Source organism: Epargyreus clarus, unplaced genomic scaffold (assembly GCF_041222505.1).
Source record: "Epargyreus clarus isolate Ecla_fem2 unplaced genomic scaffold, WU_Ecla_fem_2.2 ptg000036l, whole genome shotgun sequence".
In the NCBI taxonomy this organism is placed as follows: Eukaryota; Metazoa; Arthropoda; class Insecta; order Lepidoptera; family Hesperiidae; genus Epargyreus; species Epargyreus clarus.
The window spans coordinates 360,692-386,107 of NW_027332241.1; the positions used below are offsets into that span (position 1 = coordinate 360,692).

The 25,416-nt window shown below is 37.7% G+C and overlaps 1 protein-coding gene across 1 annotated transcript; it reads left to right on the forward strand.

Annotated features, from left to right (window-relative positions):
- The first annotated feature begins 353 nt into the window (after positions 1 to 353).
- On the forward strand, positions 354 to 20,344 carry LOC140756820 (fatty acyl-CoA reductase wat-like). Its single transcript, XM_073092353.1, has 11 exons — positions 354 to 465; positions 8,268 to 8,437; positions 8,784 to 8,874; positions 9,322 to 9,444; positions 9,946 to 10,070; positions 11,191 to 11,349; positions 11,499 to 11,608; positions 16,721 to 16,788; positions 18,497 to 18,692; positions 19,717 to 19,897; positions 20,341 to 20,344. The coding sequence occupies exons 2-11, from the start codon at positions 8,268 to 8,270 to the stop codon at positions 20,342 to 20,344; spliced, it is 1,227 nt and encodes a 408-aa protein (XP_072948454.1). The 5' UTR covers positions 354 to 465.
- Positions 20,345 to 25,416: the final 5,072 nt, after the last annotated feature.

Sequence of the window (25,416 nt, forward strand, 5' to 3'; positions counted from 1 at the left end):
CATACACCAGAGGTGTTTTATCTAAGTTATGTGCGTATTAGAAATTATTTATCACTTGCTTAAACAGTGAATTTACCAAGCGAGTCTTCAAAACCTTTAACAAAGAAATTCTCACCGTTGTGAAGTGTACAAAAAGTCGCCGAAATTGCTTCAATCTGTTATCCTGTCAGAAACTCCTGGATTTTACTTCACTAAATTAGTTCTGTGACTACATATAATGTGACCTAACTTTCAGGTCGCCTGGTATTGTCTGCACTGTAGTACAAATAGATTGAATTTTAAATAGATTTGTGTAAATTTAGTCAAATTAATTTACGTAAACGTTGTTTTTTGATTGTGTTTTAGCAACATAGAGCTGAGACCAAAAGGAGACCGACACACTGGGGGATGAGGAATGCAATCCCGTAAAAAATTACAATCCCGGTATTTGCGGGACTGAGTATTTTCAATCCCGGATCCTGCGTAGTAAGTAGACTTCAAAGGTTTTTTTTATAGAAGTAGCAGGTGACCGTGCAATCTATCTAATGGTAAGTGGCTAGTGCCGTTCATGGATATCTTAGATTAGATTAGATTCTTAATAATCCTACCTAAAATCGACCACAGATGGGCCACTACCTCTGAGGATTAAGCTGGAAAGCCTCGAAAAAGTATATGTACATAGCAGCTTTGCATTGTTGTTATAAACAAGGAATAAGTCTGGCGCTGCTTGCTAGAACCGTCCGGCGAACAACCCCGACGGACGGCGGCATGTGTTGTCGCATGCCGTCGTAAACACCAGGTGTGAGCGTAAACTGCTCCCCCCCCAGGGCAGAGCCCGAGCGGGGCATCACGTTCGGAGGATTTCAGTTGTGTTCCATCGGAGATCCCGGAGTTCTCCACCAAGCGTTGAGGCAGCCACCGGGTGGAGGGGGGGTTTAGTGCGGTAAAAAAATCCACATAACCCGGCGTCGCTCCCACGTCGTCGGGTACCTTTTTAAGGTTTCCCCTCGAAAACAAGCACTCTAGCACCTTCAAAGACTCCAACCTTGTCTATATTTTTTGTCTAAGGTATTTCGTAGGCTATTAGTTGCAATTAGTTTGCTACAATTATTCACTATTCAATGTTAATTATTATTTGTGTGTTCAGCGATATTTACACGATGCCGCGACCGATGGGCACAGTTTCACAAGGGTCCCATTTATTTAAATTTGAAAATTGTTGCCAATTTTCCCGATTTCTTTTATACTTGAATAACTGGAGTATTTCTTAACCAATTTCAATTTGTTTTTGTTCATTGCGGTACTTTCCTACCTTGACATGAGTATGGTCTGATGATTAGAACTTTGAGTTATGGAGTGGAACTCATCATCACTTTCATCATATTTTATGATAACTTCTGATGATCATGATCATGATCGGCTCACGTAATTCTCATGAAATTGAAAAGAAACTTTGAGTATCTAGAATAACATGATATGATGGCATATTCGACCTTCAACTCTCCAACCCGGACAATGCCAAGGTGCCGATTTCACCGTCTTTGGAAATTCTGTCAATACAAAGGGAGATCTTCCGCCGGGCTAGCTGGCACTTATCAGGTAGACGGCATGCTCGTCTGCTACTTGGATATTATAAAAAGAAAAAAACCGGGAGCCATCTCCAGGATGGGTTGACACCAATCAGGTCCTAGGCGCTAGCGAGGCGAGTGGAGTAATTTGTATAAAATACTATAAGACTATTTTAAGGTCGTAGGACCTTTTACGTTTCGACTCCAAAGACATCACCATCACACCTAGTACTGCCTTATAATAGCAGTTTTAAGCACTGACGTGTTCTAGTTTGAAGGGTATGGTAATGCTGAGACACGTCCTTTTGCCCACAATTCACATGCATTAAAGGTGTATTTTTTTCAGTTGTTTTTTCGATATGTAACCTTTTTTTTATTATGTTTTTTATATTTTTTGTTTTCTGTTTTATAATCTTTTGTGTAAGTTGTTGTGTGGCAATAAATGAATGTATTATTATTATTATTCTCCTATTGCAAGACTGTCAATACTCTATAATAAGCGTAGTGAATCCACGGACGTCGTGATTAATAATTATGTGCCTAGTTGCTTTTAGGAAGGCTGTATCTAAATTATAATTAGTGTTTAATTTACTTCTACTATATGTTTTTGTGTTATTTTATTTTTTGGTATATAAAGTTATTTTATTTTCATTATCACGTTAACATCTGTATTGCATGTGATGTTTACCTCTAAGTGGTCGTACATTTATTGCTTACATTGTAACTTATTGATTTAATTTAAAAATATGTATAATGTTAAAACCGCCGGTGAACTTAATAAAATAAATCATCAAACGATAGGTTTACTGAAAAATGCACACAAACATTTAGGTTCCTTTTTACGTATACAATGAGATAAACATCCAGAATCGTGAAGTGATTTGCTTCCATTTTGGTGTTTTTCCTACAATACCACTGCACACACAGCAACCAAATATGCCCCAAACCAAATACGAACTAGTATTCAGAAAATCATCTGTGTAGAATAAGTACTTTAGTAGAACCTTTGTATAGCATAGACAATTATAGCCTAGAATGAAGGTATAGATTACAGACAGCACAAAAAGATGCACGCGATAATCTTATAAAAGTGAAACAAGACAGAAAGTGTGTTTATGATAAATATTTATAGTTTTTAGTGTCTTAAAAACCACGTGAAAATCGTACAAGGAAAATCTTTATCCTGATTCCTGACGATCCTGATGAGGAGAATGGGATAAAATTATTGAAATCGTGTATACCAGTTCTTGATAATTGTTAAAAATTTGAAAGTAAACGGACCGTTGAAAGTGAGTAAAAGTCGAGTCCAAAGATTCCATTACATACACACATACAGGTCAAGCTAATAATAAAAAAAGGGTGGTAAAAAGTGAACTCTGTGACATATGAAAAAGGTGAACAAGTGTTAGTGCGTAACGAAACCGGTGGTAAATTACATTATTTGTACGATGGACCTTATACAGTTTGAGAAGACAAAGAACCAAGTGTTATAATTCAAAAAAATAATAAACGTGAAATAGTACATAAGAACAAAACTAAACCTTTTGTAACTAGGTCATAAGTTGTAGTCATACGTGATAAACAGCAACTAGACTTAACATTGTATCAATGGATAACAATAAATAATATAATGATAATAATAATAAACATTTATTTCAGACAATATAGACAAAGATAATCTTTTAGGAAGGTCGCTATATGCTCGGTTGGGACGCGTACAACAAATGAACTAAAGTTCACTGCGATACGCGCCTCCAACTTCTCGACTACCAGTCGGTACTTGGTTTTAACAGCCAAGTACTCCGTTATGTCAGACGGCTTCGTGTTGTGATGGAGTCGTGAGACATAGACGTGCGTCACGCAGCAGATGGTTCGTTCCTGTCGGTGCTGTGCCGCATTGGTTACGACAAGGAGGCTTTCTCTTCTTACGCTCGACTTTATTAAAGCCATCCTTGTCTGCCACATGGTTGGACACCGCACTGCGAGGAGGCTCGATGCGGGGTTTCCCGCTTTCCCTCTCTGGCTTCGTTGTCTTCTGCTTCCCGGGTAGCTGGCGGGAGGCAGCTGCAGCGTAGTCACGTTGAGGCGTGGACATGACAACGCACGGCGACACCTCGGCGGGGGGAGGTGCGGGGCGGGGGACGCACGTGTCACCACATGCGGGCGCAGCAATCGCCTTCGTGAACGTATGTGTTTGGCCACTCTGACCCATGACTGTCAACAAAGTTTAGTTAAAATTAAAAAAAAATATCCACAAGTCATACCACGTCCATAATGTATCGAGCAGTAAAATATTTGTTTTATCTCCTATTCGTGTTTTTTTATTTGTCCGTATGTCTGTATTGTTGTTTATTTTTTAGATGTCAATTACAACACTCACTTTTTCAAAATATCATTAAGATAATCGATATCGTTGTTCTCCGCCAACTTAATCATATCCTCAGGCTCTATCGAAGCTTCGTAGAAATCTTCATGTACTACCTTTTTAATACGACTTTTAGTCGCGTGAGCAAATGCAGTGGAGACGTGCACCATCGATCTGTTAATATTATTATATTAAAATAGTAACAAAATAAATAGAAAATGGATTCTTTAAATTTACCAAGGTTTAATAAAAGTGGACCTAAAGTGTCCCTCAAGAAACTCGTCTTAAAATTAGCAATGGATGGAATACTTGAATTATGTCATCTTTGTTACGACCGTCTTCATACTTTTACTGAATGGTCATTTAATTTCATGTAAATATTAGATATGAGTTCATATGGTAAGTGGCCAGATTATTCCAATTACCTAAGCTGGGGACAAGCCCTGGCCAAGACCATCATTTCTCTGGTCCCTCGTACATTGGTGATGGTCGCACAACGCACCTCTTCTTGGAAGTTGACTGTTGCCGCCATTTGGAATATTACATTGACCTGCAAGGACATAATTTACTCTACAACGCTTCTTTTGTATTATTGAGTTCTACCACCAACCAAAATAAATTATCAGGTCCTGCGAGCAGCTGCGAGCTGCTGCAGAGCGTAACAAATATGAAATATTTTGTTCGTTTAAAGTCGAATAAGTAATCTCGCACTGAAAACGATTAAAACTGATTTGTATGATACTCGTATGAACTTCAAGATATGTCATACGAGACCGTGTTTATACAAGTCGAGATTCTCATAAGCAAGAATCTTTTTGCTATAATTTCGTTGTGTAAACAAACATAGGCAATTATCGCCTGTTGATATGTCACATGCGAGTCTCGTATGACATAATCGTAGGCGAGATTTTAGTTTTTAGTGATTATTGCTTGTGATAGTTGCTTACGATTTCTCGACCCGAAACGTGCGAGAAACTCTCTCCATCTAAATGGCTATTAGTTGAAACGCCTTGGATAAGTACTCGTATGTCTCCTTTACCACATCCTTTAAACCAGCATACAGCAGCGCTACACCGCTGATATTAAGCGAAAATAGTTTTTTCGAACTTTTATTTAGTCCTGTTCCGATGTTTGTAATAAAATCTTGCAAACTAAATTTCACCCACTTCCCAGTATCAAATTGAGCTGAAATTTGGCATGTATCTTTATTACGCGTGACAATGCAATCATATAATAGTTAATAGTTAATATCATAGTTTTGTTGTCAATCCAATATGGCCGTCGTAACAAAATTCCGGCGTAGGTACATATTTCAAGATAACCCACCCAATATGGGCATCAATGAAAGGGCTAAACTTGTAGAAAATAAACACATAATCAAAAAATCAAATCCGAGATGGCCAATACAAAATGGCGGATCAGGTAAATATTGACAAACGAAAAAACATTTCAGGTGTAATAATGTTTTTTTAATGTGTTACCTCTATTAATGTGACAATTGCTGACTGTATCAGTAATACAGTCCGCAAGGGGCGCTGATCGGAAATGGGTAAATACGTAAACAAATACAAAAACAGTAGTTTTTGTAAAAACGTGAAAACTCATACTAAGGGTACAGAACAAAACAGCGTTTAACGCTGCTGTTAATAGGCACGGTTGGTTAGAGAGAAATTCGTGTGGCGGTGGTGTCGCCCAAGTCTAACCATAGAGGGTTGAACCATAATCATGGACGGAACCATTGAAACTGTTTTATAAACAGTTTCAATTTAATTGTATTGTGACATATGGGAACTTAATTGAGTATTTTAACAGGGTGTAACATGACCTCTCGGACCAATACAGGTCGGCAAAATCTCCGGCAAATTTTGCCGCTCCTTGTCTAAAAGACCCGCACGAGGCGCAAGTTTAATTTTACGTCATGGGAAGATATCGCCAAACAAATTTATCTTGAAACGGGTTTTTAAGAACAAGGTTTATTTCTAACATAATTTTGTTTTTGCCGAATCTTACAAAACCCTTTCGTTTGATATCCATATCATAGAAACGGATATAAACAATTCTTCCGACAGATTCGATTTAAATAATTATAGCTAAGCTAATGACAGGTACATTGTCATTTTGTCCCCGTAGTTCTGGGACCAGAATAGGGCTACGATATCCCCGGCCTGTCGTAAGGGACGACTAAAAGGGGCTTTCGGGATCGCGGGCGGCAAGAGTGGGAGCTCAAACCGCCCGGCCAGCCGACCCGGAAAGGACGGCGGTATGTGTCGCATACCGTCGTATGCACAAGACGGTGTGGTGATTTAATCTCACCTCGACGGAGCCCGACGGGGTAGTGCGCTGAGAGGACTCCGGCTGCGTTCCTTTTGAGATGCCGGAGTCCTCTACGCAGCGCCGAAGACGGCCACCGGGGCGGGTTTTAGTGCGGTAAGAATCCCACATAACCCTACGTCGCTCTCAAGGCACCGGGTACCTTTTGGAGGTTTCCCCCTCATAAAAAAGGTACATGTGTTTGCAAAATTTCCACTCTATTTGCTTGGGTCAGCTGCAGTGGCGGACTAAGTTCGTCAGAGGCCCGGAGTGGAGAGTTGAGAGGCCTCCCGTCTAAAAATCTCATAGACTTATACTTCGCCGACAAATACGTATATCAGTCCGGCGACCTTTTTTTAGGTAATAGCAACTGTGTTTTGGGGCTACCCAGCACCGGGGGCCTGGGGTGGACCGCCCCTTCTGCACCCGCCCCCCCCTTTGTCCGTTAAAGGTTAACAGATTTCAAACGTCATCATCATCATCAACCCATTACTATCCCACTGCTGCGCACGGGTCTCCTCTCAGAATGAGAAGCATTAGGCCATAGTCCACCGCGCTGGCCAAGTGCTAATTGGTAGACTTCTCACACCTTTGAGAATTTTATAAAATCTCTCAGGTGTGCAGGTTTCCTCACGATGTTTCCTTCACCGTATAGCAAGAGATAATGATTTCTAATACGCACATAACTTTGAAAAATCAGGCGTGCCTGGGATTTGAACCTCGGACCCCTCGATCGAGACCACTAGGCTATCATTACAATTGAATTAATTTCAAACAAAGTAGTAATATTTGATCCACATACGTACAAACTATGGTAACAGCTACTTAATATTCCTGCCGTAATTCAGGTCATAAAGACTGACCTGATGTGATTATGTACACAAATCGACATTCAATTTGTTTTAATAAGTAATACAATGTATAAGACCTAGAATAGATCACAGAATAGATTTGTTTGAATAGTTTTGAAATCGCCTTATATAATGTAGGTACACATTTTTTTATAATATAAGAGTAGCAGAGGAGCATGCAGTCCACCCGGTAAGTGGCTGCTGCCGCCCATGGACATCTGTAATCAACCCCAGGTAGGATTAGATATTCCTACCTGAGGTCGGCCACAGTAGCGCCGCTACCCCTGAGGACTAAGCTGGAACGCCTCGGAAAAGTCTGTCTCCCTTACCACACCGCTTAAAACGGAATACAGCAGCGCCTATCACTGCTGTTATTAGGTAGAAATAGGTATGGCGGTGGTGCCGCCGGAGTCGAGCCACAAAGGGTTCTACCACCTTCAACACATCTATTATTATTGACGAAAATAATAATATTTTAGCAATAAATTACGTAAGCTTCATCTTATTATTTCATTATTTTGTATATAATTTTGATTACGCGCGAAAAGGGTGTCATGGCGGCTAGTGACGTCACGCCTTTGTATTTTGTCTATGCTCCACGATCAAAATGTAAGGGATTTTAGATTTTACTAAGGCATGACGTCATTGCCCACGCGACTCCTTTCAGAGTGAGAGGGATTCGAATTTCAGACACAAAGAGTTATTTTTTTAGTTCTCCTAGCGACGCATCTGTCCAACCTCAGGTATCTCTTCTTATCTGGAGTTGATTACAGAGTAGCCACTTACTATCAGATGGACTGCATGCTCGCCTGCTACTTCTATATTATAAAAAATATGCCTTATTTGCTCGCGTTTTAACCTACCTGTTTTTTAATCTGAGATTAATTATAAATACAAAAAAACGTAATACAAATTAATGCAACAAATTAACATAAATGCACTTCGATTTGTTATATGTTCAATCCTTGAACACAGTGATGCAGTCGACATATGGCGATTACGAAGTAACCAACTAGAACGTAAGTTATTTATATAATATAGGAGTAGCAGACGAGCATGCAGTCCAGCTAATGGTAAGTGGTTCTTTTAACGCACTCTTCAAACCACAACACCGCAGCGCTTAATTCTATCTTTATAGCTACAATTTAATATAAGGAAATCCGAAATATCGTGAAAATGCCAACATTTTTATAGATGGATCCAGCTCTGGCGTTGGAGACAGCATTCAAAGGGAAGCACAGGAACATAGAAGAAGCGCTTCTGCGCGGCGACTCTGACGTGGCAAAGCTGTACGATGACGCAACAATATTCATAACGGGGGGTTCCGGGTTCCTGGGGAAGCAACTCATCGAGAAACTCATCAGGTTTGTTTATAAAATTGATAGCAAACGAGCATGCAGTCTTCCTGATGGTAAGCAATCGTTGCTGCCTATAGATATCTGTAACCAACTCCGTATAGGTAGAACCTGTCCACTAGAAGCCGTTTACAGATGGATTTGCCACTCCACTTCCTCCGAAATGCAAGATCTAAGTGTAGCTAAAGCTACCGGTCGAACCTTATTTGTTGTACCAACTTTACGGTTACAAAGAAATAATATTAGAAATAAAATACAAAAAAGAGTAAAAATGTAAATTAACCATCTTTACGGTTACAAATAGAAATAGAAGTAAAATACAAATAAGGAGTAAGAATATAAATTACTGTTGTAGATCATGTAACGTGAGAAAATTGTACGTCTTGCTTCGACCGAAGAAAGAGTACTCATCAGAAATGAGGCTAAACGACATTTTGATGGACCCGGTAAGTTAATTGTTTTATAAGAAGCAGGAAACAAGCATGCAATTTGCCTGATGGCAAGTGGCGAATGCCGTGTTGATATTTATATTGAACCCCAAATGATTTTTTTTATAATATAGGAGTAGCAGACGAGCATGGAGTCCACTTGATGGTAAGTGGCTACAACCACCCATGGACATCTGTAATCAACATCAGATAGGATTAGATATTCCTACCTGAGGTTGGCCACAGATGCGCCGCCACCCTTGAGGACTAAGCTGGAACGCCTCGGAAAAGTCTGTCTCCCTTACCACACTCTTCAAAACGGAACACAGCAGTGCCTAACACTGCTGTTATTAGGTAGAAATAGGTGTGGCGGTGGTGCCGCCGGAGTCGAACCACAAAGGGTTCTACCACCTTTTAAACTTGCGATTTTATTAAACTCAAGCTTATTTGATGATTATTTTCCAGTTATACGATCCTTTGAAAAAGCAACAACCAAATTTTATGCACAAAATAAAACCGATAGATGGAGATGTGACAGAACTGAGGATGGGTCTGAGTGAAGATGACTGGAAGACTATCACTGAGGAGGTAATGTTTTACTATGTGTTAATTATATGATATATGATGAAGTGCGGCATTAAGTTGTTTATATCATCATCGTCAACTCATTGCTATCCGACTACTCTCAGATCTTCTCACGGGTCGGCTCACAATTGAAACATTTTTAAAGTACTGTTAGGAGTATAGATTTCCTGTCTATACTTTCCTACACCAATATAGCAACATCTGCAAGGTAGCTTCCCGTCGTGTGCTCAGCAGTTGTGACACCACAAGAGGCTGAACATGCGCACATGTGCTTCTGAGGACACGTCATACTCTTGGTTCCTGTTGATATCTTTAAATAAATCAAACCACTTAGTAGAGGTTGTGGATGAAGGCTGACTGCCTTGTCAGAGGCCTTACCTTGCAAACATCAACATAGGCTGGCTGTTCCTTATCTCCTTCGGCATTAAAGCAGTGTTGTAGAATACGCTCCAGGCGTATTGCCGTCAGAAGAACATAAAAGTATCAATTATTTTTTTCTTGCAGGTAAATGTAATATTCCACATGGCAGCAACAGTAAACTTCCAAGAGGAGGTACGTTGTGCGATTATCACCAATGTACGAGGGACGAGAGAAATAATAACCTTGGCCAGGGCCTGTCGCCAGCTTAAGTAAGTGGAGTATGCTAGTCACATAATAGAAAATAAAATAGAAAAGGTGGTAGAACCCTTTGTGGTTCGACTCCGGCGGCACCACCGCCACACCTATTTCTACCTAATAACAGCAGTGTTAAGCGCTGCTGTGTTCCGGTTTGAAGGGTGCGGTAAGGGAGACAGACTTTTCCGAGGCGTTCCAGCTTAGTCCTCAGGGGTAGCGGCGCATCTGTGGCCGACCTCAGGTAGGAATATCTAATCCTACCTGGGGTTGATTGCAGATGTCCATGGGCGGCAGTAGCCACTTACCATCAGGTGGACTGCATGCTCGTCTGCTACTCTTATATTATAAAAAAAAAAAAAAAAAAAAAACATACCAGACCAACTTGGTTACACTTAATCCATAAAATAAATTTCATTTAGGGAAGGTCTGAAAATTTGGGATCAAAAGTTATTTTACATCTGTATTTTAATTAAAAAGTATATGAGCATGCAAATCGTCATCTGTAATCAATCCCAGATTAAATTGAAGTCCTGTCTGAGGTCGGTCGCTGACACGTTGTTATCCTTGAGGAGTAAATTGAAATACCTCATTGTATCTCCCTTGCCTCTTCAAACCAGGACATAATAGCATAATACTTCTGGTTTTAGGCATAATTTGACAAAACATTAGACGTAATTTCTTAATGTTTGATATAGTCAATAAATTAATTTAAGTAATAATTTAAATAAAAAAATTAGGTGGTAGAACCCTTTGTGGTTCCACTCCGGCGGCACCACCGCCACACCTATTTCTACCTAATAACAGCAATGCTGCTGTGTCTTTTGAAGGGTGTGGTAAGGGAGACAGACTTTTCCGAGGCATTTCAGCTTAGTCCTCAGGGGTAGCGGCGCATCTGTGGCCGACCTCAGGTAGGAATATCTAATCCTATCTGGGGTTGACTACAGATGTTCATGGGCGGCAGTAGCCACTTCCCATTAGGTGGACTGCATGCCCGTCTACTACTCCTATATTATAAAAAAATGACAAACTTTAAAAAAATTGATAACTGTCAAAAAAATTACAAACCATTAAACCTTATTACCTAACCTAACCTAACCTAATATGTTTTAAATCTCGGATTGTCAATATTAACAGATCGATGGTGCATGTCTCCACTGCATTTGCTCACGCGACTAAAAATCGTATCAAAAAAGCAGTACATGAAGATTTCTACGAGGCCTCGATAGCGCCTGAGGATATGATTGCGTTGGCGGAGAACAACGAAGTGGAATACTTCAACGATTTTTTTAAAAAGTAGGTGTTGATATACTTAAACAAATCAGTCTCTCTCTAATTCTAGTAAACTCTTATTGGTCCATTATCTCGGGTAGAGGAGACATATAAAATATGTCTGCTTACCTGACAAAGAGAAATTTTAAAGTATTCCTTATTTTCATTGGTAGGCATGGATCTGATTGGCCAAACACGTACACATTCACAAAGGCGGTGGCGGAGGAAACGGTGAGGACGATGGCAGCTGACCTGCCCGTGTGCGTCGTCAGACCAGCTGCAGGTAGGATGTGATAAGTTCTTATTTTAAGGGTTGAGGAAGACACTTAATAAAAGTTTTCGAACCTAGTCTTTAAGTAACAATCTATTTTTATCTGGTGTGGATCAGTGATTGTCTGATTTCCGTCAAAATCAGTCGTGTTGCTCGCGTGCTCTAAATAAGAGCAGAAAGTGCATACGAATCATAACATTGTCGTCGCGCCGCCGGCCGCGCCGCGTTCGTTGCGATGACCCAGTTAAATTGCAAGGTGTTATAACCGATTGTTTTATAATATTAAGGTGCAGCTACACTTGTCGTAAGTATGGCAAAGCAATCTCCTTTGAAAATAAAAACAGATACTGAACATATGCTCTATGAAGCATACAAAAAAGAAAAAGCTGAGAGAGAAAATCTCGAAAGCATTATTACCAACTTTAAGAGCCAAATAGCTCAACTGCAGCTAGAGATCACAGAGTTGAAAGCCCAGAAGAATACAGAGGGGAATGAGAACATTCCCAATAAGCAGCCAACTCGTCCGGTGGCATACTCTACCGACGAGGAGGAACTTGCTAAAGAAACGGAGTGGATAAGGCAGAAAAGCCGAAAGAAACGGAAATTAACGACATCACCCACTTCCGTCGAACAAGATGCCTGCGAAAAAATGGCACCAGAAAAAATTAAAAAGATTCCTCAGCCACCACCCATTATAGTGGATGGTATAATAAACTATCAAAATTTTTATGATTTTCTTACTCAACATGTTATTGGGAATACCTTCAGTGTTAAAATGATGAGTAAGGATAAAGTCAAAATTAACACCGTTAACGAAGACAGCTACAGAACTCTCACAAAAAGTCTGTCTGAGAAACAATTAATATGGCACTCTTATGAAAATAAACGTGAGAGGCCAATACGGGTTGCTGCAAAAAAATTACACCATACATGTGATCCGAGAAGAATCGTGGAAGATTTACAAGAAAAAGGGTTTAAAATTTTGGAAGCTATAAACAAGCTAAGATGGAAGAATAAAGAGCCACTTGACATGTTTATGCTTACGTTTAATAATGAAGAAGATATTAACAAGGTTTATAATATAAAATCGATTTTAGGTTGTAAAGTGGAAATTCATCCACTGAAAACTTCGAAATTAATTCCTCAATGTAAAAGGTGCCAAAACTATGGTCACACACAAAAATATTGCGGAAGAGAACCAAGATGCGTCAAATGTACTGGCAAACATCTTACTACGGAATGTCAGAAACCAGCAGACGCTAAAGCTAAATGCATTCACTGTGGCGAAGCTCATCCCGCGAACTATAGAGGATGCATCGTGGCAAAAGAGATGCAAAAAATTAAAAACAAAAATCATAAGAAGCCAAGAAAAAGTGAAAACCTGCAGACAATTCCAGAACAGCGGTATCTAAAAACTACTGACAAAAATGTCACTTTTGATATAAAAAATCAGGAACCAAACAGAAAAGTCACAATGAAATCTTATGCTCAAGTAGCAGCATCCAACAAAAAGTTACAACAACAGTCAAATCCGATTACAAACAAAGAAACTGAAGATAAATTAACTCAAATTCTTAAGTTCATGACAACATTCAATGAACGGCTCAATAAAATAGAGAAAGATATTATCACACGTACTAATAAATTATAATGGGTCGTATACTAAAAATTATGACATGGAACGCAAACGGGCTACATCAACATCAGTACGAACTTCAAGTAGTCCTAGATACCAAAAATATAGATATCTGCTTGATTTCAGAAACACACTTCACCTCACAGACACACATAAAATTTAAAGGGTATGCTGTATACCACGCGATCCATCCAGATAATTGCGCTAGAGGTGGAAGTGCTGTTATCGTTAAAGAAAGTTTGTGTCACTACGAACAATTTAAGCACCAAGAACATGATATTCAATCTGTGGCTATTGGTGTCGAAACTAAAGACTACCGTATAACTATTGCAGCAATCTATTGCCCACCTAGATATTCCATAAAGAAAGAACAGTATGTAAGATTTTTAAATAATTTAACCGAAAAATTCATCTTAGGTGGTGATTTTAATGCCAAAAATACCTACTGGGGCTCGAGATTAACAACTCCCAAAGGCAAAGAACTATTCAATGCCTTAAAAGAGGCTCATTGTGAAGTTACATCAACAGGACAACCCACATATTGGCCCACTGATCCTAACAAAGTTCCTGATCTAATAGATTTTTTTATATACAAAAATATATCAGGAGGTATCATGAGCATTGAGGGCTCGTTCGATATGAACTCGGATCATTCACCAATTATTCTGACACTAAATCAAAGCTTTGTGCATAAAAATAGTCAGATAGGCCTAGTAACTAAGCAAACTGATTGGGAAAGTTTCAAGATAGATCTTTCTCGTAATATAAATTTGGATGTTCCCCTTAAAACTCCGGAACAAATAGATAAAGAAGTCGATGGATTCGTCAAAATTATCCAAAATACAGCCTGGGAAAATACACCACAAATTAGGTTGAGAATTACTCGTCCTACATATCCAAGAGAAATTATCTATCTTATAAGCGAAAAGCGGAGACAAAGGAACAGATGGCACCAAACTAGGTCTCCTGAAGATAAGAAACATCTGAACAACCTAACAAAAACACTTAGGAGAAAAATTAAACAATTCAATAACGATACCCTGAAAACCTATTTAAAAGGCCTAACAAATGATCGCAGCACAGACTACTCATTGTGGAAAGCAACCAAAGGATTAAAACGTCCAATCAAGCAGATTCCCCCGATTAAAGATAAGGATGGAAAATGGGTAATTGATGATACGCAAAAAGCTTCACAGTTTGGCTTTCACCTAGAAAAAATCTTCCAACACAATGATGGAGACTATAGTGATCACAATAGACTTTGTATAGAGCAGACAGAGCAAGACATTAAACTTGTGACGCCAAAAGAAGTACTAACAGAGATACAGCGCAGCATTAATCCAAAAAAAGCTCCTGGATTTGACTTGATCACAGGGGAAGTTATGAAGAACCTTCCGAGGAAAGCTGTAGTAAAATTAACTACCATAATTAATGCTTCATTTAGAATCCAATATGTTCCAGACTTATGGAAAGTTGCTGAAGTAATCATGATACCAAAACCGGGGAAACCGCCACATGACGTTGCATCATACAGACCTATCTCCCTATTACCTATAATGTCGAAGGTCTTTGAAAAGCTATTGTTAAAGCGACTCAAGCCCATATTAAAACATAAAAAAATAATACCAGACCATCAGTTTGGTTTTAGAGAAAAACACTCCACAATTGATCAGATTCATAGAATTACCAATACAATAGAGAAATCATTAGAAGAGAAGAAAGTCTGCTCCGCAGTATTCTTAGATGTAGCGCAAGCCTTCGATAAAGTCTGGCATGAAGGTTTGATATTAAAGTTAAGAGAAATGCTACCAAAACAATTCTCAGAAATTTTAATATCCTATATTTCAAATAGAGCTTTCCGAGTGAGACAAGGAGAAGCATACTCCGATCTCAAGCAAATAAAAGCTGGAGTACCACAAGGCAGTGTATTGGGGCCGGTCCTGTACCTCTTATACACCTGTGACATTCCAGAAACAGAAAACAACATCTTTGCAACTTTTGCGGATGATACTGCAATCTTAGCTGTTGGGAATGATCACGCTGAAGCAGCGGAGAAATGCCAATTAGCTATCAACAGAGTAGTTAACTGGACGAAAAAGTGGCGAATGAAGCTCAATGAAAGCAAATCAGTGCACGTCGACTTTACAAATAGGCATAATAACTATCAACCTATATATATAAATACTACACCTATACCATACGCAAATACAGCCAAATATCTTGGCATGACTCTTGATGCGAAGCTGCGCTGGAAAGCACACGTCAAGAAAAAACGGGATGAGCTAGAGCTGAAATATAGAGCTATGCATTGGCTGCTTGGGAAACATTCCTCGCTGTCTACATACAATAAGTTATTATTATACAGTCAAGTCCTAATGCCAGTATGGACATATGGTATTCAACTCTGGGGCTGTACCAAAAAAAGTAATGCAGAAATTATTCAAAGATTTCAAAATAAAGTACTTAGGAGTATTGCAAATGCACCTTGGTATGTAAGAAATGAAGATCTACATCGGGACCTTAAAGTAGACCTTGTCAAAAAAGTAATTAATACGTATGCCGAAGGTCATCAAAAAAGACTTCATCATCACGTTAATATCGAGGCTATCCAGCTCCTCGATACAACGGACCTAGTGAGAAGACTCAAACGGACTAAACCCTTTGAGCTTGTGACATGACACAGTGTAGTGTTAGTGAAATAGTGATAAGTGAACATTATAGAACACAAGAACAATGTGTCTACTCCCTTATGTGTTAAAACAAAGAAGTGCAGTGTCAGAGGACGCCACCTTCATTATATGATTATTTAGCAGTTTAAGTTAGCGTAGAATTACTCATTAGTCATAAATTAGGCTAGATCGTAATTAATATAAAGTACCTATTAGTCACTTGGTACTTTATACAAAAAAAAAAAAAAAAAAATATCTGGTGTGGATACCCATACCATCAGGTGGACTGCATGTTCATTTGCAACTTCTATATTATAAAAAAAAACTGTAGTCTTCTTCACTGATTCAATTCATTCAAATTCAAATTCAAATTCAAATTTTTATTGCTCATGCATACAGTACATAATTGTGGTGTTACAAGTAGGGTATTCGAACATGCATGTACCCTGTTAGGGCATTGCAATGAAATACATTCACATTAGCTTATATTTATCTTAACTTAGAATCGTCATTGTTTATATAAAATGGAAAATACATTATTATTACATTTTAATAAGTTCATATCAATATAATGTCAATATTTATACAAAGTCAAATTAATCAATTATATAAAATTAATATTAATGTATGTAAATTGTATTTAATTAAGTACAGGAATGTCAACATTATCATTATTTAGGTTAAGGGTGAGATTTTTATTGATGTAGATTGTAGGTATAGTCATTCAAAAATTCATTTATTATCACTTGCTGTTAAGGAATCACTTGAGAGGAGTAATTACTCATGTAGGGTTCTAAGTATTTTCCATATTGTTTTTAGTAATCGGAGCATACCGAGAGCCATCTCCGGGATGGATTGACACCAACCAAGTCCTAAGTGCAAGCGGAGTAAGTGGAATCACCTCTACAAATATTATAAATCCGAAAGTAACTCTGTCTGTCTGTCTGGTTGTCTCTTCTTCACGCGTAAACCACTGAGCCGATTTTAATGAAATTTTGTACAAAGATAGTCTGAGACCCGAGAAAGGACATAGGATAGCTTTTTTTTATCCCGGAAATCCCACGGGAACTAGGGATGGCGATCTAAGATCGATTAATCGGAGAATCGATCTTTTGGATCAAAAAAATCTATTATTTTAATCGATATTAGTAAGGATTGAATCGTAAACTATGCATTTGATCAAGTGATGATCTTTAGCAAAGTTGTTGTTCATAAGTCCACGAAGGTTCCAGAGTTGGTACGAACAATTTTCTCCAGATAGCGCCACTGTAGTTCCAATAAAGGTACGAATTTTCAGTTTTATGTAAATTAGTATGTCATACTATTTTCTTTTAAACGCGGGCGTAGCCGCGGGCAAAAACTAGTATGTTATAAAATACTGATACATCTAAGACCGCGTTTCCCAGCCTGTGGTCCGCGGACCGCTGGGGATCCGCGAGTATATGTAAGGGGGTCCGCGGTGTCATCTCCGGACCATACATAAATTGCTCATTAAATGAAAAACAGTCGCTAAACGAAAAATCAGCAAACCAGTTTTATTAGAAAAACGTGATGTAAGCACACGGTATTTTAAAAAAATTAAGAAACGCTGATCTATGATAAAAGGTCACATTCACACTAGAAATGGGCCTCGCGGTCACCCATTTGTACCGTGAATCATTTCTGCATTTCGTTGGAAAGGTGTGGACGTCAGCTGACTTATATATGAGTCAACTTCTGTCCTCAGGAATTACAACGTTCCTGTTTTCGGCTTCAGAAGAACCACGCTTTTTATCAGAAATCAGTAATCAATATTTATTGCATAATACTGCATATCTGCATTGACCAATTAATAATAATAATATTTATTCAAGACAATTGCAGCACACAGTACCATTTTTAAACTAAATATACAAAGATGAAAATCAAAAAATACATTGAAAAACAAAAAAAAAAGGGGAAAAACAAAACAAAAAAGTTTTAAAGTGTTGTTAAAATAGTATGCGCTGCAACAATCGCGAAAGGGAACAAACACAAAATTATGCCATGAGCGGTTAAAACACCTACCCACAGCTCTGATTTTCAGTTTTTTAGATTACTCGTACATATATTTAAACGCTTTCTACACTAACAGCCCCACACTAGGATTCCCTGTGTCATGGGTGCCATGGGCACACACATAGACAAATACACAAACACCCAAACCCAGGAACAGAAATCTAAATTCATTTAGATATCTGTCTGGCCGGGGATCGAACCCGGGACCCTTTGCGCGTCAGACCGGTATGGTGACCGCTCCGCCACGCGGGTCGTCAAATATATATGTTTTAGTGTTCCTATCTTCTTCCAAAATAAAATTATATTCCTACCTGAGGTTGGCCACAGATGTGTCACTATCCCTAAGGAGTAAGCTGAAATGCCTCGGTAAAATATGCTTCTCTATTGACAGCATTTAAACCAGAACATAGCAGCGCTACTGTTATTGGGGAGACATAGGTATGGCGTTGGTGCCGCCAGAATCGAACCTCAGTGGATTCTTCCTTCCACTACCTTCAATTGTGTCCAGAATATATTTTGATTTTGATTATGGAAGAATAATTCTAGTATCTCTCACAGATCATACTTGGCGTCATGCTGGGCGTTATCCACGTACTGCTAAGCGATATGAATAATCGAATGGACTTCGTTCCGGTGGACATTGTCACCAACGCACTGTTGGCCGCTGGCTGGGACACGGCGCGAACACACGGACAGTCAGACAGACGAACGCAGATCTATACTGTTACCAACACACGAAATCCTTTGCTATTCCGTGAGTAATACGATGGAGATAATTGTTTTATGGGGCTATAATCGTATGAAAGATGGTAGAAAGAAGTGCCACCGTCACCATTTTTGCGTGAAGCAGTTCTTGTGTTTCGGTAAAGGGGTGTGGATGCTGCCTGACTTACATATGAGGTTGTTTTTTTTTTAAATATGGGAGTAGCAGACGAGCATGCAGTCAACCTGATGATAAGTAGCTACTGCCCATGGACATCTGTAATGAAACCTAGATAGGATTAGATATTCCTACCGGAGGTCGACCACAGCCGCGCCGCTACCCCTGTAGACAAAGCTGGAACGCCTCGGAAAAGTTTGTCTCCCTTACCACACCCTTCAAACTAGAACAGAGCAGCACTTAACACTAATACTAATAGGCAGAAATAGGTGTGGCGGTGGTGCCGCCGGAGTCGAACCACAAAGGGTTCTACCACCTTAAGGGTCATCTAAGTCTTCAACAGTGGCATCGCGTTTGTGGTTCACTTCAAGTGGAACCCTTGTTCTATATGGAGTTGGTTAGAGTTCCACAAACGACATTGATCACTTTACATTAGGAGCAATGCTTGCACGTTTACTATTTCACCCTTTCCAGGTTCATATGCGAAAGATTTAAAGACGTTTTTTATTTTCAACAATATCCTGGCTCTAGCGGTTAAGGGGGGGCGGAAGGGGCGGTCCGTGGGCTTCCTGGGGGGCTCCAAGCAGTTGCTAAAATTCGTCAGAACAATCTATGAAATGTGTATCACTCAGCGAAAAAAAAGGTCACTGAATCACAAGCGAATAATTCTATGACACATTTATCATTTTGTAAAATAAATCAAAGTTTTTACACTTTTGGGGGCGTCCATTCAACTTTCCGCCCGGGCCACCGACGACCTTAGGACCTGTATCCTGGAGAACAAAATTCAACTCTTGTCTGGGGCGGCACATTTTATAGGGCGGCAATATACATTACTTACTTTCAGAGATCAGCTCGAATCAATTCAATTAATTAAATAATATTATTTTATTTGTAGGTTTTCTCTACCGAATACTTGATACTCGAGTCAGGAAAATCAATACTCCCAAAGTGCTGTGGTATGGTTTTACGATTGTAACCGCCAATAAGTTTGTCTACATGACGTTGCACTGGTTCCTGCATCATATTCCTGCGATCATCGTCGACAGCGCTCTCTATATCATGGGCAGAAAACCAAGGTACTTTCCACAACTCGTCAAGAGATGGCGCCACATGTATTTTGAATCACGCTATGGATGTTTTCTTAAATTATTGCATGTATACAAGCTCCGAACCGAACTCCCTCCGTTTGCCAGACTATAATGTGAACTAAAGTATAATTTTGAAGGTGGAAAAACCCTTTGTGGTTTGACTCATAATAGCAGTTTTTATCCCTGTTGTATTTTAATTTGACGGGTGTGTTAATGGAGATATACTATTCCGAGGCGTTCCAGGTTAGTCCTCTGGGGTAGCGGCTCATCTGTGCCAGACCTCAGGAATACCTAATCCTATCTGGGGATGATTATAGATGTCTATGGCCGGCAGTAGCCACTTACCATCAGGTGGACGCATCCTCGTCTGCTACTCGTACATTATAAAAAAAGTGACAAGCCATTTTAAAAGATAAAATCGCGTGATTCAGATAACAGTGGCTTAGTTACCTCTTGTCAATTTGTTGGAATTGTAAAAATATTTTAACATGGTAGAGTTGAAGTCGGAGTCTTTGATGGCGGTGAGGTAGGGAATACTCAAGTATACGCGCGTAAGTATTTTAATGCTCTATTTCTTTGTTATATTTCTGTGTACACAAATTTGTAAATAATTAAAAAAAAAAATAACGGTTGATACAATTAACTAACTAGATAGCTACCTATATATGACATGATGACAGTATTAAAAATCAAAGAATAAATGATTTAAGGATAATTAATTATAATATATTGAAAGGATTTTTAAAAGTGACCCAGTTTTAATAAAAACTTTAATATTCATAATATTTTCAATAAAATAAAGGTATAATATACTGCAGTCGACCATCTTGTCTGAAACGCTAATCGGGGCTAATGACGTCATTTCTCAGAAGTGTCACCGTATTGCTATGCGATCTATGCGATCTCGTAACGTGACGTCACGAGTAGACGCCATGACACCCTCGAGGGTTTTCGCGCTTAATTTAAAATTGGTGAAAAAATGCTATTATTTTCGTTAACTGAATTTATTGCCGAAATAATACGATTTTTGGAATCAGTAGACACGTGCCTACATTACAGAAGGGGAGTTCAAAATTTGTCATCATGCCCATTCTTACCATTTTCAACTTTTCAAAAATTCTGTAATACTCGTAGCGTCAACTTATATCAACTAGGATGGCGTTATCAGTACCCTTAGTATGAGTTTTGACGTTTTTACAAAACTGACTGTTTTTGTATTTGTTTACGTATTTGCCCATGTCCATTGTCATTTCCAATCAGCGCGCTAGCGGACTGTATTAGAACTGATTGGAAATGTATGGGAAATACGCAAACAAATACAAAAACATTCATTTTTGTTAAAACTTAAAAACTCATACTAAGGGTACAAGTACAGATGAACTAAAATTTCATTTTACAGGTTACTGAAAATTTACAATAAAGTAAAGAATCTATCTTCAGCGTTGTCACATTTTCTGATGAATGACTGGATATTTGAGGATGGAAACACCTTGGCTTTGTACAACCGCCTCTCAACCACCGACAAGGTCTTATTCAACTGTAACATGAGCCTCGTAGACAACGCCGACTTGATTGTTACGTGGTCTCTCGGTGTTCGGCGATATATTATAAGGGATGATCTTAAAAACACTGAGTTTGCCAGAAAAAAACAATTTTGGTTCAGAATTATAAATTACATTGTCACAGCTTTATATTTGTATTTGATATTTAAATTGTTGTGTTTTATGTTTTATATTGTTATATATTTCATGAATGTGTAATTAAATAAACATTGAACAAATTTAGTGACTATCATTTTATTTTAAACTAGCTGACCCAGCAAACTTTGACCGCCCCAAAATCTATTGATCAAACATGTTTCATATAAAATATAGCCTATGTTACTCGTGGATAATGTAGCTTTCGAATGGCGAAAGAATTTTTAAAATCGGTCCAGTAGATTTTGAGCCTATTTATTATAACCACACAAACAAAGTTTTCCTCTTTATAATATTAGTGCCTTAAAGGCCAAATAAGAGGACACCTAATTGACTGTAACTTATTTCAGAAAATAAAGGTAATCATTATTTTATACAACTAATTTAATTATAAAATCAAACACCGAACTGCACTAAAAAGGCCGAGGTAGAATTTTCAAAAATGGTGAAATAGACACCTCGGCGTTATCAGAGTTGAAGGTTAATTTTTCATTACATCATGTTATTCTAGATACTAAATGTTAACAGTTATTTGGGAAGTCGGTTAAAAAATAACTTAAAATTTAATAATAATAAGTTGATAATGTGATAGTAGCTCCACCGAGAACGCTAAAACGGCTTCGGAGTATAAAATTCAAGAACAATCGAAACAAATAGAGATATTAAAAATGTTGTCGCGGGAAAACACTCCAAAAAAATGTCAATTAAGTGCTACACCAGCATCGAAAAAATTAATCAACATGCAAATGGCTGTTTCAAGATCGTCTCCTCTTTTACTAGCGAAGGGTCCCAACATTAACCTGCAGCATAAAAACGAACAATCAGACACTAGCACCTCTATTTCGAAGAAATCACATCTCCGCTCATACGCACAAATATTACAAACAAATGTCACATCTCCACACATACGCACAGATATTACAAACAAATGTCACATCTCCACTCATACGCACAGATATTACAAACAAGAAAATATATGACACTCTACATAGTACAAAATACTCTAACACAAAAATATCAAGAAAAGAGCCAATATCAAGAAAACGGCAAGTATTATACTTGCAGATGACCAAGGACTAGGAATCCCACAAAAACTGCAACACCTTTTAGGAACGGACTATTTTGTAACTAGCTTTATTAAACCGAATGCCCCCTGAGAAAACGTTTCTAATCTTACTAAAAATGACTATGTAATATTGTTAGCTGGGAGTAGGGACAAAAATCCATTTAACTTTAAAACAAAACTAAATTTGTGGCTTTCGAATTTAAGCAACACAAATATAATCATTGGTGAAATTCCCAGAAACCAGTATCTCCATGTAAAAAAATTAAATTACCATATTAGATTCACCTGCAATAACTATGATAATGCTACTTATACTGATTTTAACTTCACCAGAAATATACCTCACAAAATTTTTTTTCCTCTTTGTCTTGCAAGATATCTGTTAAGAGATATCTTAGGTATATATTATAAACATCAAATGAAATGCTATCGAGCTATGTGTAATTTATATAATAATAATGCGTCCATGGTCAAAAGAATTTATAAAGATAACAGTACACAAACTACTATTGATATGAATAATTTCCATTTAGAGTGTAATAGAACTAAGAATGTAATAATAAATGACAATTGTATAGAAAGTAGGGACTGCTGTGGTACTAATAATAATATAAACTCTGACATTATATTGACTAAAAATCTGACACAGAACAATGATACCCACAGCAATGATTTATGTCGTATATAACCATTATTATGTACTTCATCAGAATATTAATGGCCTCATAAATAAAGCAGACATTTTGATAGTATATATCGATGACTTAGCAAAAAGTGGTATAAATATTGACGTATTATGCATAACGGAACATAACATGGTTAGTGGTGATGAATATTCTTTGGTCATACCTAACTACACCTTGGCCTCATACTCTATGAGGAAAAACCGGCATGGAGGATGCTGCATTTTGGCAAAAAATACAATTTTGTTTAGGGAAATCAATGAAGTGAGCAAATTATCATATTTAGGTATTGTAGAATTTTCGGGTATTGAACTTATAGATCAGCAGATATATATTATATTATTTGCGTTTATAGGGCTCCAAAATATAATAACATAATGTTCGACATATTCTTTGAAAAATTAAACGAGATTTTATGTAGATTGTCATATACGAAATACAAAATAATTTTATGTGGTGACTTTAATATTGACGTACTAAAAAATGACAAATTTACACATGAATTTAAAAGTATATTGGTAAGTCATAACTTAAAATACGAATTCCAAACACCGACGCGCATTTCAAGTAAAACTTGCATAGATAACATAGCACATAATATTAGAGGTTGTGAAAGTAAATTAATTGAACTATCTATATCAGATCATACCGCTCAGATACTAAAATTTCCTATTAAAAAGACATATTCTATTAAACATTGGTATATGTTAAGACGTGACTACTCGCCTGAGAATATACTGAAATTTATTGACTGTCTACAACAGTTGTCCTTTCAAGAAGTTCACACAGCGGAAGATCCAAATGTTGCTTTCAATGAATTTCATAACATGTTTACATTGTTCTATGGTCTTTGCTTCCCGATGCAGAAAAAGAGAGTAACAATAAGAATAAAACCCAAATGGATATCACAAGGCATTAAGACATGTAGTAAGCGCAAGAGAGCATTACTATGGAAGTATAGGCATAATGACAGTAATAAAATAAATTATAAGATATACGCTAAACGGTTCAAAAATATACTTCAGCTTACTCAGAAATCACAAAATAATTACTACATAAATTCGGCTGCAAATAAGTCTAAGGCATCTTGGAAAATAATAAATAATAACAAATATAACGAACCAAAAGCCACTATAAATATTGACGGGAAAACGCTATCAAATCCAAAAGACATTGCGGCAAAATTCAACGATTACTTTATAGATATTATACAAGAAAACAACTGTAAATATAACGTCAAAAACATGCCGAATCTTAACAAACCTACTTTAAATTCAATATTTATGCTTCCAACAACACCACAAGATATATATAAAATAATTAGCTCTCTAAAAAACACGCAAAGTGTAGGCTTCGATGGTGTCTCCACAAAAGTTATTAAAGAAAGTGCGAAAGTCATTTCACCTATTTTATGTTATATTTTAAACAAATGCATAGAATACGGAGTCTTTCCAAGCAAATTAAAAACTTCGATAATAAGACCAATATTTAAAAAAGGAGACAGATTGGATGTAAGCAATTATAGAGCAGTAGCATTGTTGTCCATTTTTTCTAAAATAATTGAAAAAATGATTTACAAAGCTGTGTATGAATATCTAGAGCAGAAAAATATTTTAGTTTCAGAGCAATATGGATTTAGAAAAAATCGCTCTACAAATGATGCACTATATACTTCATTATTGACGATTATGGAAAATATGGATAAAAAATTGCCAGCTTTATACATGGATGTTACCAAAGCCTTTGACCACGTCGATCAAAAGTTACTATTAAATAAAATCTACAGTTATGGCGTTCGTGGTAACGTCCAAAATCTCATAAAATCTTATTTAAGTGATAGAGTACAAATAACAACAATCAGCAAAATTTGTGGAAAAACCAAAACAGAAAAACATTACTCGTCTAAGCCTAGAAAATTAAAATATGGAATGCCCCAAGGCAGTATACTGGGCCCTTTGTTATTTTTATTATATATTAATGACCTGACGAAAGTTACAAAACATAACATGACATTATTTGCTGATGACAGCACCGTACTGTTTACTGGTAATAACATTAAGA